The 13,968-nt window shown below is 41.6% G+C and overlaps 1 protein-coding gene across 1 annotated transcript; it reads right to left on the bottom strand.

The window, feature by feature from the left end:
• Positions 1-12,178: 12,178 nt before the first annotated feature.
• LOC122803772 lies at positions 12,179-12,809 on the bottom strand. Its single transcript, XM_044073461.1, has one exon. The coding sequence runs from the start codon at positions 12,807-12,809 to the stop codon at positions 12,207-12,209; it is 603 nt and encodes a 200-aa protein (XP_043929396.1). The 3' UTR covers positions 12,179-12,206.
• Positions 12,810-13,968: the final 1,159 nt, after the last annotated feature.

The raw sequence follows: 13,968 nt of genomic DNA, 5'->3' as shown, positions 1-13,968 counted from the left end.
CAAATAGTCACCACTCCCACAAGAGGGGAAAACATACTAGACCTGATCATTGCCAACATGGGGACTCTATGCTCCATACCAGAAGTATATCCCTCATTGTAAGATCAGACCATAAATTAATTTCACTGGATATCCACATCCCGACCCCACCCCCAGCCCAGAAAAAAAACACAGTGATAAACTTCTCAAAAGCGAACTTCACACTTCTCAAAACTGAAGTGGAATCCTTCAAGGCCCCAGGACCAGTGGAAACTACGGCCCAACTGCAGAATCCTATATAAATGCATTCTACAGACATCTCCAGGAATGCATGGATCATGCTATCCCAAACAAAATCAAGACCCAATCATCCAAAGGCAGGCGTCCAGTCTGGTGGACCCCAGCCATAAATAAACTGTACAACAGAAGGAGGAAGCTACTACATGATAGAGCAAAATCCCTAAAAGGGAAGGCATTTCTGATCAGTACTAGCAAAAAATTACGATCCCTCATAAAATCCTCCAAGGCCAGCTTCGAGAGAAAAATTGCACAGGACACTAAAGACAATCATAAAGCTTTTTTCAGTTATGTTAGGAACCTGGGATGCAACTCCCAGACTTGTTCTGAGTTGATTCTAAATGACAAAAAATACACTGAACCCACAGACATCATCAATATCCTGGCGGACAGGTTTAGTGCAAACTCCCCCCCCCCCCCAAAAGAGCAAGTATCTATTCTGGCAGAGTGCAGCCTCCCAAACATCTCTGATGCTCAAGTGAAGGCCGCCCTCTCCAAAGCAAAAAACACTGCTTCCATGGGACCAGATGGTGTCCCGGGATGCATCCTACATGAACTCCAAGAAGAACTAATCCCTCAAGTAAAACTGCTGTACAATCTCAGCCTCACTAAAGGATATGTTCCCAAAGAATGGCGTACAGCAACAGTGGTCCCACTCCACAAAGGTGGCGCCTCTGCGGACCCTGGAAACTATCGCCCCATAAGCCTGACTAGCCTAGTATGCAAGGTTATGGAGAGGATCATCATAGAACTCATAAACAAAGACATTGGGGACCTACAGACACTAGATCCTACCCAATTTGGCTTTGTCGAGGGCAGATCCTGCCTTTTGAACCTGGTCGACTTCTTCGAAACAGTCACCAAGGCCATAGATGAAGGGAAGGTAGTCCACACAGCCTATCTGGACCTCACAAAGGCATTTGACACAATACCCCACTTGGGCATCATAGATAAGCTATCCAGCCTAAATATAAACCCCTATGTCACAAAATGGGTCACAAACTGGCTCAAAGACAGAACCCACAGAGTCAGAGTTGCTGGAGCCATGTCAGACTCAAAACCGGTCACAAGTGGCATCCCACAAGGTTCTGTCCTGGGACCTCTCTTGTTCGGTATTTACTTTTCTGAGGTACATGCCAACGTGGGAGGACTACGGCTCACCAAGTTTGCAGATGACTGCAAACTGGGCACCATAATCGACTCTCTAGCTGACACAAACATCCTTCAAAAAGGTCTCGCAGAGACGGATAACTGGTGCCAGAGCCATGGTCTAAAGCTAAATGCCAAGAAGTGTATAGTCATACCCTTTGGCAAAAACAATGTGCCCACAAATTACTACATAGGTGGTAACCCATTAAGTACAGAGAAAGTAATTAGGGATCTGGGGACCCACGTTGATAGCAATCTCTCCTTTGACAACCACATTGCCAAAGTGGTTAGAAAGACCTTCTACATAGCCCACCTCATCATGAAAGGATTCACATCTAGATCAAGAGAGGTAATCATGCCCCTTTATTCATCCCTCATCAGGCCCATCATAGAATACAATGCCCCCTTTGGGATGTACCTTACCCGACACCTGCAGCAATTAGAAAGACCCCAAAAGTACCTCACCAGGAGGATCAAGGGACTCAAACAGATGCCATATGCTGCTCGGTTAAAAAAAACTCCAGCTCTACTCAGTTGCATACCGCCTACTTCGAGGCGATCTATGCCTGACATATAAAGCTATGTCCAACCCAGAATTAATGGACATGCTCCACCTCAGTAAATCTAAATCCCTTAGAGCCACACGCTCGAGGGACTTGAACCTCAGCACAGAAATAAATAGAACATGCTGGTAGGACAGATTCATAACTCAGAGGCTCCCTTCGCTCTGGAATAGAATTCCAATTCATGTTAGGCATAGCACCTCACTGACTCTCTTCAAGAAGAATCTTGATGAGTGGATGGGGGATGGTAGGTTTGTCCCGGGAATTACTTCCGTGTCACTATTAGACAGAGGCACAGTAAACTAAACTTTAATAAGGGCACAGTATACTCAAATCAAGGGGTGGCGTAAGCCAAACACAATCGGGCTAGGCTTATAAATGCCCCAGGGCAGATAGCCTAGTATGAACCTATGAACCTATGAAAGCTCACCCCATGGATCATTCCACTCTACTTGATAGAGGCACTGGGAACTAATGTCGGGCTGCACAATGCCAGGGCACTTCAGTGGACTAAGCTTGTTAAGGCTCCAGGGCCGTTAGCCTAGTACACACATATGAAATTCCTTAGACAGATCAAGAAATATAGCAGAGAATAATAATCCATTGTTTTTGTGATGGAGGATAGTGTTGTTGAAAGAGATCAAAGCTGTAGTTCTACTGTGATATGGCCTGAAGCCATGTTGGGTTTTGGAAAGAAGATTATTAGCTAGGAGGCAGTGAAGTACCTGAGAGTTAATGGATTTCTCCAGGATCTTGTATCATGGGGGGAGGATGGCGATAGGGCAGTAACTGGAAAGATCAGTAGAGGTGCCTCCCTTGTGAAGGGGAATGATGTGTGAGATTTTCTACAGAGAGGGTACATAACTTTCTGAAACAGAGCGGTTAATTACTATGGAGATAGTATAGGCTAAGGTGTCTGCTGCAATTTTTAGGTATTCTGAGGGAAGGTTGTCAGCAGCAGGTCTTGTGGGCTTGAGTTTTGTTAGAAGTTTTTTATATAACAGGTAGGTACAGCAGAAAATGAAAAGGAGGGGGTAGAGAATCAGTGTTGGGAGAGAGGGGGGTGGAAGACAGTTGAAGTTGTTTGGCTAGGGATACTATAGTTTCAGTGAAATGTTTATTGAAGGAGTCAGCAATACTGATGGAGCTAGAGAGAAGAGAAGTCACATAACAGTCTAAACTTATCTACCTTACTCATATACAAACTACAAGAATACTGGTATGCCACTACTCTTCTTGAAGCCAATGCAGTCATCCTTCAATGACCAGTAAACTCACCACCTACATCAGATCTCACCTTTTCTATCATTGTTCCTAAAGCATGGGGAGACCCCTGTTCACTGAAATTAGAGCCTGCACTGACTGCAGAATAAGAAAGCTTCTCCAACACCTTCAAAAGACAGCCAAAATGTACCAGTTTCCAGCATCACCTGAATTAGCACCCAGACATGAAATCCCTTAACTTCTACATCTCTAGTCAACTAATCAGTTGACAGTAATTTGAGCATATTTGCTACAAGTCCTATATTTGTACTTAGACTACACATTAATGTATGCTAGTAAAGTCTTTATATGAACTGCCTGGCTAATTGGTAATGAAAGGGAGGATACAAAGGACACGCCCACTTCTCTACAAGGGGATGGAAAAGAGTGAAAGCACTCAGATGCACATGGCTAGGGGGGATACAAAGGACATGCCCACTTCTCTACGAGGGGATGGAAAAGAGTGAAAGCACTCAGATGCACATGGCTACGGGGGATACAAAGGACACGCCCACTTCTCTACGAGGGGATCAGATGCACATGGCTAGGGGGGATACAAAGGACACGCCCACTTCTCTACGAGGGGATGGAAAAGAGTGAAAGCACTCAGATGCACATGGCTAGGGGGGATACAAAGGACACGCCCACTTCTCTACGAGGGGATGGAAAAGAGTGAAAGCACTCAGATGCACATGGCTAGGGGGGATACAAAGGACATGTCCACTTCTCTACCAGGGGATGGAAAAGAGTGAAAGCACTCAGATGCACATGGCTAGGGGGGATACAAAGGACACGCCCACTTCTCTATGAGGGGATGGAAAAGAGTGAAAGCACTCAGATGCACATGGCTATGATTTCCCTCATGCAGACCAGCGAAATTAACACTTATGCTTCAGGGGGACAGTTAGGGTTTCTTGGAGGAATACCCTTGCGGAAGTGAGGAGACATCCACTGCAGTTAGCCCAATGCACTTCCACTCCCTTGTGTTTCACAGAGTGCATGTGGTGTGTAAGCTAACTTTCCAAGACAGGCATATCTTCTCTATCTAGTCAAACAATATGTGCTTAAATTGGCCAAATGAAATAAATTGGCTGCAGACCGTTATCTGCTAGAAAAGAAGTTTTTTTTTTAATAACAGAAGTAAGCACTTTATACCAAACTTGTGTAAATCTACTATGCCACAGGCTGTTATCACTGTCTTTTTCTTCTGGATTCTTCCCTGTTTGGGGTCGCCACAGCAGATTACCTGTTCGCTTATGATTGGCAGTAGTGTTTTTTATGGTATTGAGTTGCCAGTCTGGTGGCCAACCTTCCACAGAAGGCACACACATGCACGCACTCAAGCCTAGGGCCAATTTACAGTATGCAATCCACCTACAGCATGTCTTTGGGATGTGGGAGGAAACCGGAGCACCCGGAGGAAACCCACTCGACCACAGGCAGGACACACAGACTCTGCACAGAAGGCACCCCAGCCAAGGATTAAACTGGAGAACCTCTTGCTGTGAGGTGGCAACGCTAACCGCTGCACAACTGCGGCCACCCCCAGGCTGTTAACATTGTAAATACTGGAAATATATCTTACATTGTTACGATTATATTCTTAGCTAAATTTGTGTGTTGTGTGTTTATTTATAATCTAGGAGAATTAGGCAGAGAGGACATCTGAAGTATGCAGCAAAATGTTCAATGCTGGTATACACCATTCTATTAAACTTCCAATCATTCCCCTTATAATTAAAGCTCAAAAGTACTGTAACTCATATACTCATCCCATTATCTGTGTTAATGACTGTACTGTTTCAGCAACTGCATGTTGCGTATTTTATAAACATACTGCATGTAGCAAATCACCTGTGTGTGGTGTATTATTGTACGTGATGTATAACTTTTGTATTGCACCACCTAGACAGTGGCTGAAATGTATTACTTTGCAATCAGCCCACTATCCCAATTAATAATAAAAATGCTATGCCTTGCAATAGTGACATAAGAAGGATAAAGCCATTACTTCAGTCCAGTTGACCAGAGTTTGGTGAGTGTCTCAGGCACGTGACAGCACAGGCATAGAGGATGTGGTACCCATCATCGGGGGGAGGGATGATAGTTCCCACCTGGCTCACACTGCCACTCTGGTATTAGAGTCTTGGCTGAACAGTAGAGGCCCATCATGATATAGGGAGCCAGTGCTAGGAGCATGTGGGTATGATCACCCAATACTGTGACAGTCCCTTATTGTTACATGCGTGTGTGATCAAGGCAGTGAAGTTGGCCCATGCAGTGACAGGAGTGCTATCATCACTACCAGTGGTGGGATAAGGCCACAAAATTGAGATAAATACTCTTACAGACATAATGCCACAGAGTGCAAACCACTTTTAGGGCTGCCTGGATGACATCCCTCCTCAGACAGGGAAATGTCCAATTGAGGGGAGACTTTATGGTCAGTAGGCATGGAGTAAAAACCATAAGTAAACAAAATGCTACTATCACATTTAAACTGGATAATGCCCCTGTGCGTCAGTATCTACAGTGCTTTGTGACAATTGTACATCATCTATAAATGTGCTTGCCTAATCTGCGAGTTTGTAGTTTGTGCTACTGAACAAGAAACCCTGGATAAATTTCAAAGGGACAGATGCACAGTTTGGGATACATATTAGTAGGTGTTGGTGTGTAATGGGGAAGGGGACATTTGCAATTTGGGACCATTTTCTTTACTGACCGCATGTCTGCCTCCTGCATACTGCAGTACGAGTCTCACTTCCCCACCAACTCACCTTTAAAGCAGTATACATTGTTGTATTCATGCTTGCTAGGTGGCAAAAGTTCAGTAAAGAATAATATGCTGGTGGGGGAAAGTGTGCACTTCTTTTTAAATCTCATGAGGTCCACATCTGGAGCAAATTTTTTTTTCTCGTTACTTATCAGCCATCAATTTCTCATACTTCAGTTTGCGAGGTCAACTTTTGTCGAGGCAGCCAAAATAGGTATTTCTACTTACAGCCAGCTCATCTTCCCCTAACAGACATACGTACCAAGAAAACAGCCTTTGCAATGCTTGCAAGAAGCATCCATGCTTTCATAAGTACTGCTATTAACTGTGGTACTACTCTATTCTTGACAAGCCACTTTGGACTATCATGATCACCAGTGCTTGCTCTGATAGCAGGAATCCACCATTTGTCAGCAGTGCTTGTAAGACAAAGTACTGTCCATCCCATCAAAATGGGAAAGATGATGTCAGCCAGTCACTCCCATCTCCACCACCTTGACAGTCACCCTCACAGCCATTAAATCAAACTCAAGCTGTCTGGGGGATACTCAGAGCTTTATTCTGCCATATCATACAGCTGGTTTCAGCAGGTATGTTGTTTGAAAAGGCAGCAGCTATTGTAATGCAGTGCTTTCTGATGACCCATAGCAAGGTTTAGCCCCATATGGTACAGAAAAAAAAACACTGTGATAAATCCTCAAGAGACTAGAACAACTATCTTGTCACTAAAGTCACATTTTTTTTACTATAAAGGAAAAATAACTGAGTAAGCTTAGTATACAGTTTGAATGTTCTACTCTGAAATGCCTCTATATAATGTAATTGATATCCTTCCAAAGGACAGGTATTCCCAACTCTGCACAGAACCATGGAATGAATCACACTAAATATGTATACAGAGGGACAGCTTCTTACTTTCTGATGGTAATGTCTCCCTGTGTGTGTTAATATCCAGGAATGGCTCCTGCACAGTGCATGAATACCACAAAGTTTAAAATGGCTTCTTACTTCACCTAAAAAAAATTGAGGGGTACCATTTCCAGGCAGCTAGACCCCCCCCACTCTACTAGCCAGTACTACACGTTATGCTCCCTTTTCCCATCAAACCATCTTGTCCAGTACGGCGCTGAACTACGTCATGACAGTCATCCTTGTAACTGGTTGGAGGGGATTGCTTTAAGTCTCAGCCAGCTTTCCCCCTTGTGCATTTCCTGTCAGTGTTCAAAGAGAATGTGTGCAATGGCTAAAATATGGGGGGATAAAACACACTTCCCTGGAATGACATAATCAACAACAGCCCTGCTTTTCTCCTTGCAAGAAGGTACTTCACAGCTGGTCTCTATCAACAGCTCTCTAAAATATGCATCCTTCACCTTCCAACCCCAAAGAAAATTGCAAACAGGCAACTCCTCAGTGTGCTCCCTCACTGACAGGACTCCTACATGAACTCTGTTTATCTGAAGCACAATGCAAATCCATCATATAAGCCATGAAGTCAGCCCCTGTGCCCCATTACTGTTTAGTTGGCAGTCAAAGATCAGCATTTCTCTAGAGAAGGGTGACTTCCCTATGGCAACTACTTCAGTCTATAAAGTAGAAAACTTGGTTTCATATGCATTACAGCACACTTTGCTTTCACATAGCTGAATTGGGTTGAAACATCATTCTGAGGGAGTCTCCCTCAAAATGCTTGCTGCCTTCTCTCTCTCACTGTTAGAAGAGAATGGTCTCTCTCCAATTTCATCACTTAAGCAGAACTTTAAACTCCCCATGAATGAGCACACTTCCCTTCTAGTCTCCACTAAGAATCATCCTTGGTAGGATGCACCTTCCAGAAAAGTATGCCCCTCACCTTCCCTCCAAGAGAAAGGAAAGCAGGCAATTTTTCATCAGTGCTCTCCCTTCCCAGCCAGCTTTTGCTGTGCCTGGGATGCCATTTGAAAACAGATTGTATTGGTTGCAATCAGAGCTCCATTATTCTATGACAGGATGGCAGTTAAAACAGTAAGAGTGCAGGGGCTAAGTGCATAGCGAGAGAACACCACACATCTATGGAGAGGATAATTCACCACATCAATTCACTCATTCTGCAAATCTCAGATTTGGCCACATGTACATTATTGCATACTTAGGATGGTGCTAGTCAGCTATGTAAAAGCTAACTTATTTCAGTGACTCTTCCTTCTCAAACAGTCTGTCTTTTTTTCTTATTTATTTATTGATTTTTAACTTGGTTGCTAGATGGGGACTCTCTCTCTCTCTATGCAGTTTCAGCACTGTTGTAACTGCTGTTCTCCTACTAAGCAGTCTTATCCAGAACTGGATTCTTCCTGAAACCCCTTTGAATCAATTTGCTTAGCGTTTTCCAAAATGAATAATACCAGGTCCATGGGTCATGAAAATATCCCTGGATGCCCCCTGGGAAGTACCAAGTCCCACCTAGCAAATTCCTTCAAACACTTCTTCAGGCTGAATGACCCCACTGGTTAGGTTCCTATGTGTGGAGAGTATCTTATATAATGGTAGCCCTTCTACTGAGCCTTAGGAACTGCAGGCCTAAGAGTCTGACTAGTATTTGCGAGACTAGAACATACTGCAGCTGAACTAAAACAATATAGGTGACCTTATATTTTATTTTTATTTTACATTTGTTGACCGGGAAAGTCCGACTGGACACATGTCCATTTTCAGCGGAGGCCCGGGGAGAAAAGCTCCAATAGTACATAGTAGGTTACAAAAAGTTCCAATAGTACATAGTAGGTTACAACAATGTTTGACAGCTAACATACGATTGTAGTTATGCACTAAATACCCAGGGAAGAAAAAAAAGTTACATTAGTATGTACAATAACAATTATAAAGAGAAAAACAAAGCATCATATAGTTAGTATACACAGGTAAGAAAAAGTTACATTAGGATGTACAGTGAACAATTATTATAAGAAACAAACCTACAAGTAGTTAGTTTCAGGGGGAGAGTAGATGGCTTGAGGCCTAGGAGGATAGTAATTTCACTGAGGAGGTTGAGGGGGAGCTATGGGTTAGTCTGGATTAGAACATTGGCATAGATCCACACCAGATTGACTTTGTAAAAGGCAGATCATATGTTAATAAATAAGTACTCAGCTAGCTGCCCTTCTCGGCCATTTTAAACAACCAGTTTCCCTTTTTGTACTTGAAATAACCTATTACATTTGGTTATAGATTGGTATTACCCATCTTGTGGTCAATAATAATATTACCCCAGTGAAAATAACTGGCATGATATCATTGAGATGATCTATGCATGGGCTATATGAGCTGCCTCTGTCCTCTAGTAGTACAGGGACAGTTCTGGGGTAAATTTTCTGTTTCCCATCCACAGATCCAAGCTGCTCTCGAATATGGACAGGGATGAGCTTTGTTTTATGTGTATGAGGAGTCTTCTCTATAGCAGCAGTATCCTCTGCAAGATATACATACCCCTGAAAACCAAACCATTCTGTTGACATTGCAGAAGAGGTTTGGATCCCTTTAACTTGCTGATGTGCATTAAATACATCAGTGGTGGATTAGAGGACGCCTTGTAGGATATGGGATACAGAGTAGAGTGGCAGGGCCTTGAGTCGGTCTATGTTGAACTTGTTTAAGTCTTGTATCCTTTTAGAGAGGATACCTCTGTCAGTGTTATTAGTTGCTGCACGTCTCTGGACAGATACATGCCAAAGGAGGCATTATACTCGATGATAAGCCTAATGAGGGCTGAGTAAAGGCAAATAATGAATTCCCGAGATCTAGACACAATCACTTTGTTTATAAGCAATGCAATATAGAAGGCCTTTCTGATGCCACTGTACACGTTGGCAAACTCTCCACATAAGCTCCCAAATCCTGAACTACTAAGACAACTCTCAGGGACATATTATCAATGGGGTAGCTAACTTATCAAAGAAACAGTAATGCATTTTTTTGGGCATCTAGTTCCAGTCCATGATTTTGGCACCAGTTATTTTGCATAAAACTTCATGGATGAAAAAAACACCTTCCTGCAGGATGGCCAAGTTATTTGAGAATTTAATGACTGCTCTTAGCTTACAGTCTGCAAACTTAGTCAGAACCTTTTTGTACTGGGTTTATTTCAGAAAAATACATTCTAATACCTTGTGAATTTGGCAGGTCTTTCAAAAGCAATTCCACAGCCTGGACAAAAATACTACGGAGAGCCTGCCTTTATACACATTAATTTTGGCATTAACTTACAGCAGTAAAGAGTCATCAGATTGGAGATCACACTGAGAACATAATCTAGGATATGTATATTATTGCTTTGTAACAGCATGAAAACAAAGCTGATGAGCCACAGCTCACTCCAACATATGTTTACTCAGGCATAGTGATTGTGTGAAGTGGTACATTTTGGTGCTTTCCAGAAAACCATGCTTAACTCGTACTTCTTAGAATGTAGCAATGACCAATAAACAGGAAGAGTTACATTGGTTACAGAAACAACTTCTCACTCTTTCATTATATATCAGAGTGAGTTGTCCAGGCACTATCATTCTACACATTAAGAAAGTAAAAAATAGCCCAAATTGATAAGATGAGCCTTTTACATCTTTTTAGCACAGCCAGTGATAATACATTCAGTGCAGATTATGTGCAGCAACCTTATGGCACACAACCACAAGAGGTATGCCTGCCTCTGCGCACCAAAGTTGATTTAGCTGCTTCACGCTTGGCTCCTACTTGAAGTTACTCCACTTTTGAATCCCCTATGCCAATCCACAGATTTATGTACTCTTTCTGCCCCATTTAGTCCCTTCCTATGCAAGTGTCATAATTCTGCAATACCCCGCCACTGGTGCCACTTGTGGCATACTCCATAGTACCACCTGCAAAAAAGCAAGAGTTGGGCAAAAGGAGTGATTATGTTGTGGCCAGTGCAGGGAGTTTTAGCCTAGAAAGGGGATGGGGCATTGTTAGTGGGCATGGCTATTACATCTTCACAGTCAATGCACAGCAGAAACTCACCCCACCTTCCCACTACTAAGGGATTGGCAACATTACTTGTGACCGATGCATAGCTACCCGGTCCCTACTGTATCCAACCTACTCTATGACCACTTACATTTGTTTCCAAGCTACAATCACCAGCACTGCATGGTCGCTGCACCTCAATGAGGCAAGCCAGTCCTTCTATAGTATATTCAGCGAGCTATACAAAAACTAGACCTAAAAAAGAAAAATGGTACAAGAGCTCAGTGATTTACAAAACACTGTTGTAGTGTGGTTCAGATCATCAACAAATGTGACTCTATCACACTGCTGAAAACGCAGCATGCAGACAACTTCCTCAAAAAGAATTTTATTTTATTTGTTTGACATTTGTTCACCGTTAATAGCATGGCTGAGCTTGTGCCCTTTTTCAGCGGAAACCAGGGCAGAAAAGCTCCACCATACAAAATACATATACAACTGACAGCAAAATAAGCAAGAAAAACATACACAGTACAGGTAAAGGAAAAACCAGGTTGGATAGTCCTCATTTCCACAACCACCAATCACATAACACCTAAAATGTAGTTTTTAATTTAAGAAGCAGATGCAGCTACCTAAAAAAAAAAAAAAAAATACTACGCTTACTCACTGCCACTCGTGAAGTCACTTAATAGATGCTTTCCTCAGAACAGAATACAACTACAACAAAAACAGTCATGAACCAATAAACAACTACTATGTATCATCATAATAAAGCATTCGCACTAACAAAACAGTACTCAATTTATTACAGACACGTGTTACTGATAACGCATCAGCCACGCAAGTTAAGGACTTCTTATATCCTTAACCTAACGCGTCTACTAATAATTCAGCGTTAATCAGTATCTAGTAATAAAACCAAAAATGGAGACAGCTGTTTTACTTCTAACTGATTTTCAACTGCTTTAGACTGTAAAAGTTGGCTTTGCTGAATGATCGTTCGTTGTGGGTTGCTATAGAAACGAGCCACAACAAGTGATCGTTTTAAAAAGCAAAGTTATTGACTAGTTACAAGTAAAACATCTGCTCCTTATATTACAACTTTATTTTTTAGTCAAGTCAAGTCAAGTCAAGTCAAATTTTATTTATATAGCACCTTACAGACAAAGTATGCCAGCAAAGTGCTTTACAAAGTTACAAAAAATAAAATACAAATACAATCAACATACATTACTAAAAGCCAAATCATAAAAATAAGTCTTAAGATTTGATTTAAAAACTGCCACTGAAGAAGACTGCCGAATATAAAGTGGAAGCTCGTTCCAAAGTTTTGGAGCTGCAACAGCAAAAGCTCTATCTCCCCTCGTCTTTAATCGTGACCTTAGGACCTCAAGTAAAGACAAATCTTCTGAGCGAAGTGCCCGAGTAGGGACATAAGGATGCAACATCTCTGATAAATAAATTGGGGTCAACCCCTTTAGGGCTTTAAATACTAATAACAAAATTTTAAAACAAATTCTATAGAAAACAGGTAACCAGTGTAAAACTGCCAATGTGGGCATAGCATGATCAAATTTACGTTTGCCTTCCAAAAACTTCCCAGCAGCATTTTGAACAAGCTGCAGGCGGGATAAGGCACCCTGACTCACTCCAAATAAAATGGAGTTACAATAATCTAGACGTGAGGTTATAAAAGCATGCACCACAATTTCAAGATCACACCTAGACAAAAAAGGTTTCACTTTAGCCAGACGTCTTAACTGATAAAAGGAGGATGCCACTACCCTATTAATATGACCCCTAAAACAGAGATCTTTATCCATTTTTACCCCCAAAGAAATGAACCACAATGAACGATCGTTCCAAAAACTAACGTTTTAATATAAGGATTTTTTAATACATGTAGTTGAAAAGCACGAGAAACTCCCTTCTCAGCTGATTAGAGCAAGAGGCCCGGATGAACATAAGAATAGAATAGAAATTTGAAACTAAAAAACGTTATGTACCAAATTCAAAAACCGTAGACGGGAACCACAATGAATGAGCCTTCTTAAAATCAAAATTGTAATGTAACATCAGTTGTTAGGCACATAAAGTAAAACTGCACATGTTTGTAAGTGCTTAACTTCTGGTTGCATTCCAACTTTGTTTGTTTAAAACGATCGTTCATTGCGGTTGCAACAGAAACAACATAAGCAAAAAATAAATAAATGCTAAAAGAACACAATACTACAAAAAAAAAAAACCTGAACTGCTGAACAGTTACTGCTTGTGCAGAAACAGACGGAAGCAAAAGAAGCACTAACGCTGGAAGTGGAAGTCCAAGTTAAATGTGATAGGAACCTAAATCTAAGATGTAGTTAACACTGGGAGCTAAATAAGGATCGGGATTTAAGATATACAGGAAGTTTTAAAGAAAAATGACACTGTGGGTGGAAATGTGAGTGACGTGGTAAAATGGGTGTTACTTTGGTCAGCTTAAGTTTGGACCCGAATTTTAAACACTGGGATTGTCCCTTTAAGAAAATTCTGGAAGAAATAATCAGCTTTCAGCAAGACATATTACTGGAATTTGTTTTTTGGGAATGGAATTTGATTTGCAGCAGTGAAGATGTATCTGGGGGAGTGGCAGAAGGGAAAGTATAGCAAAGGAGGGTATACTTTTGAAGAAATTTATGAAAATATTTGTCACAAAAGATGTGAATTCAGTACTAGGAGTTCAGGGTGAATTTACATATTATTCCCCAAGATACAAAAACTGGTCTAGGCTAGACAGAATTTACATTTCACAGGAATATGTGTATTTAATTGAAGGTCTTGATTCGCACCCAATAACTATTTCAGATCATGCGCCAATGATAACTAAAATAAAAATACAGGGTATTGAAAGAAAATGAGACATTGGTGCTTTTCCACCTGTCTGTTGAAAAGAGATGAATTTTAAGGAATGGGTAGTGGAAATTATTCAGGAGCTATTAGAGA

Source organism: Protopterus annectens, chromosome 6.part0 (genome assembly GCF_019279795.1).
Source record: "Protopterus annectens isolate FY-2018-M chromosome 6.part0, PAN1.0, whole genome shotgun sequence".
Taxonomy (NCBI): domain Eukaryota; kingdom Metazoa; phylum Chordata; order Ceratodontiformes; family Protopteridae; genus Protopterus; species Protopterus annectens.
The sequence above is the reverse complement of the archived record's forward strand: the minus strand, read 5'-3'. Positions and strand labels throughout refer to the sequence as shown.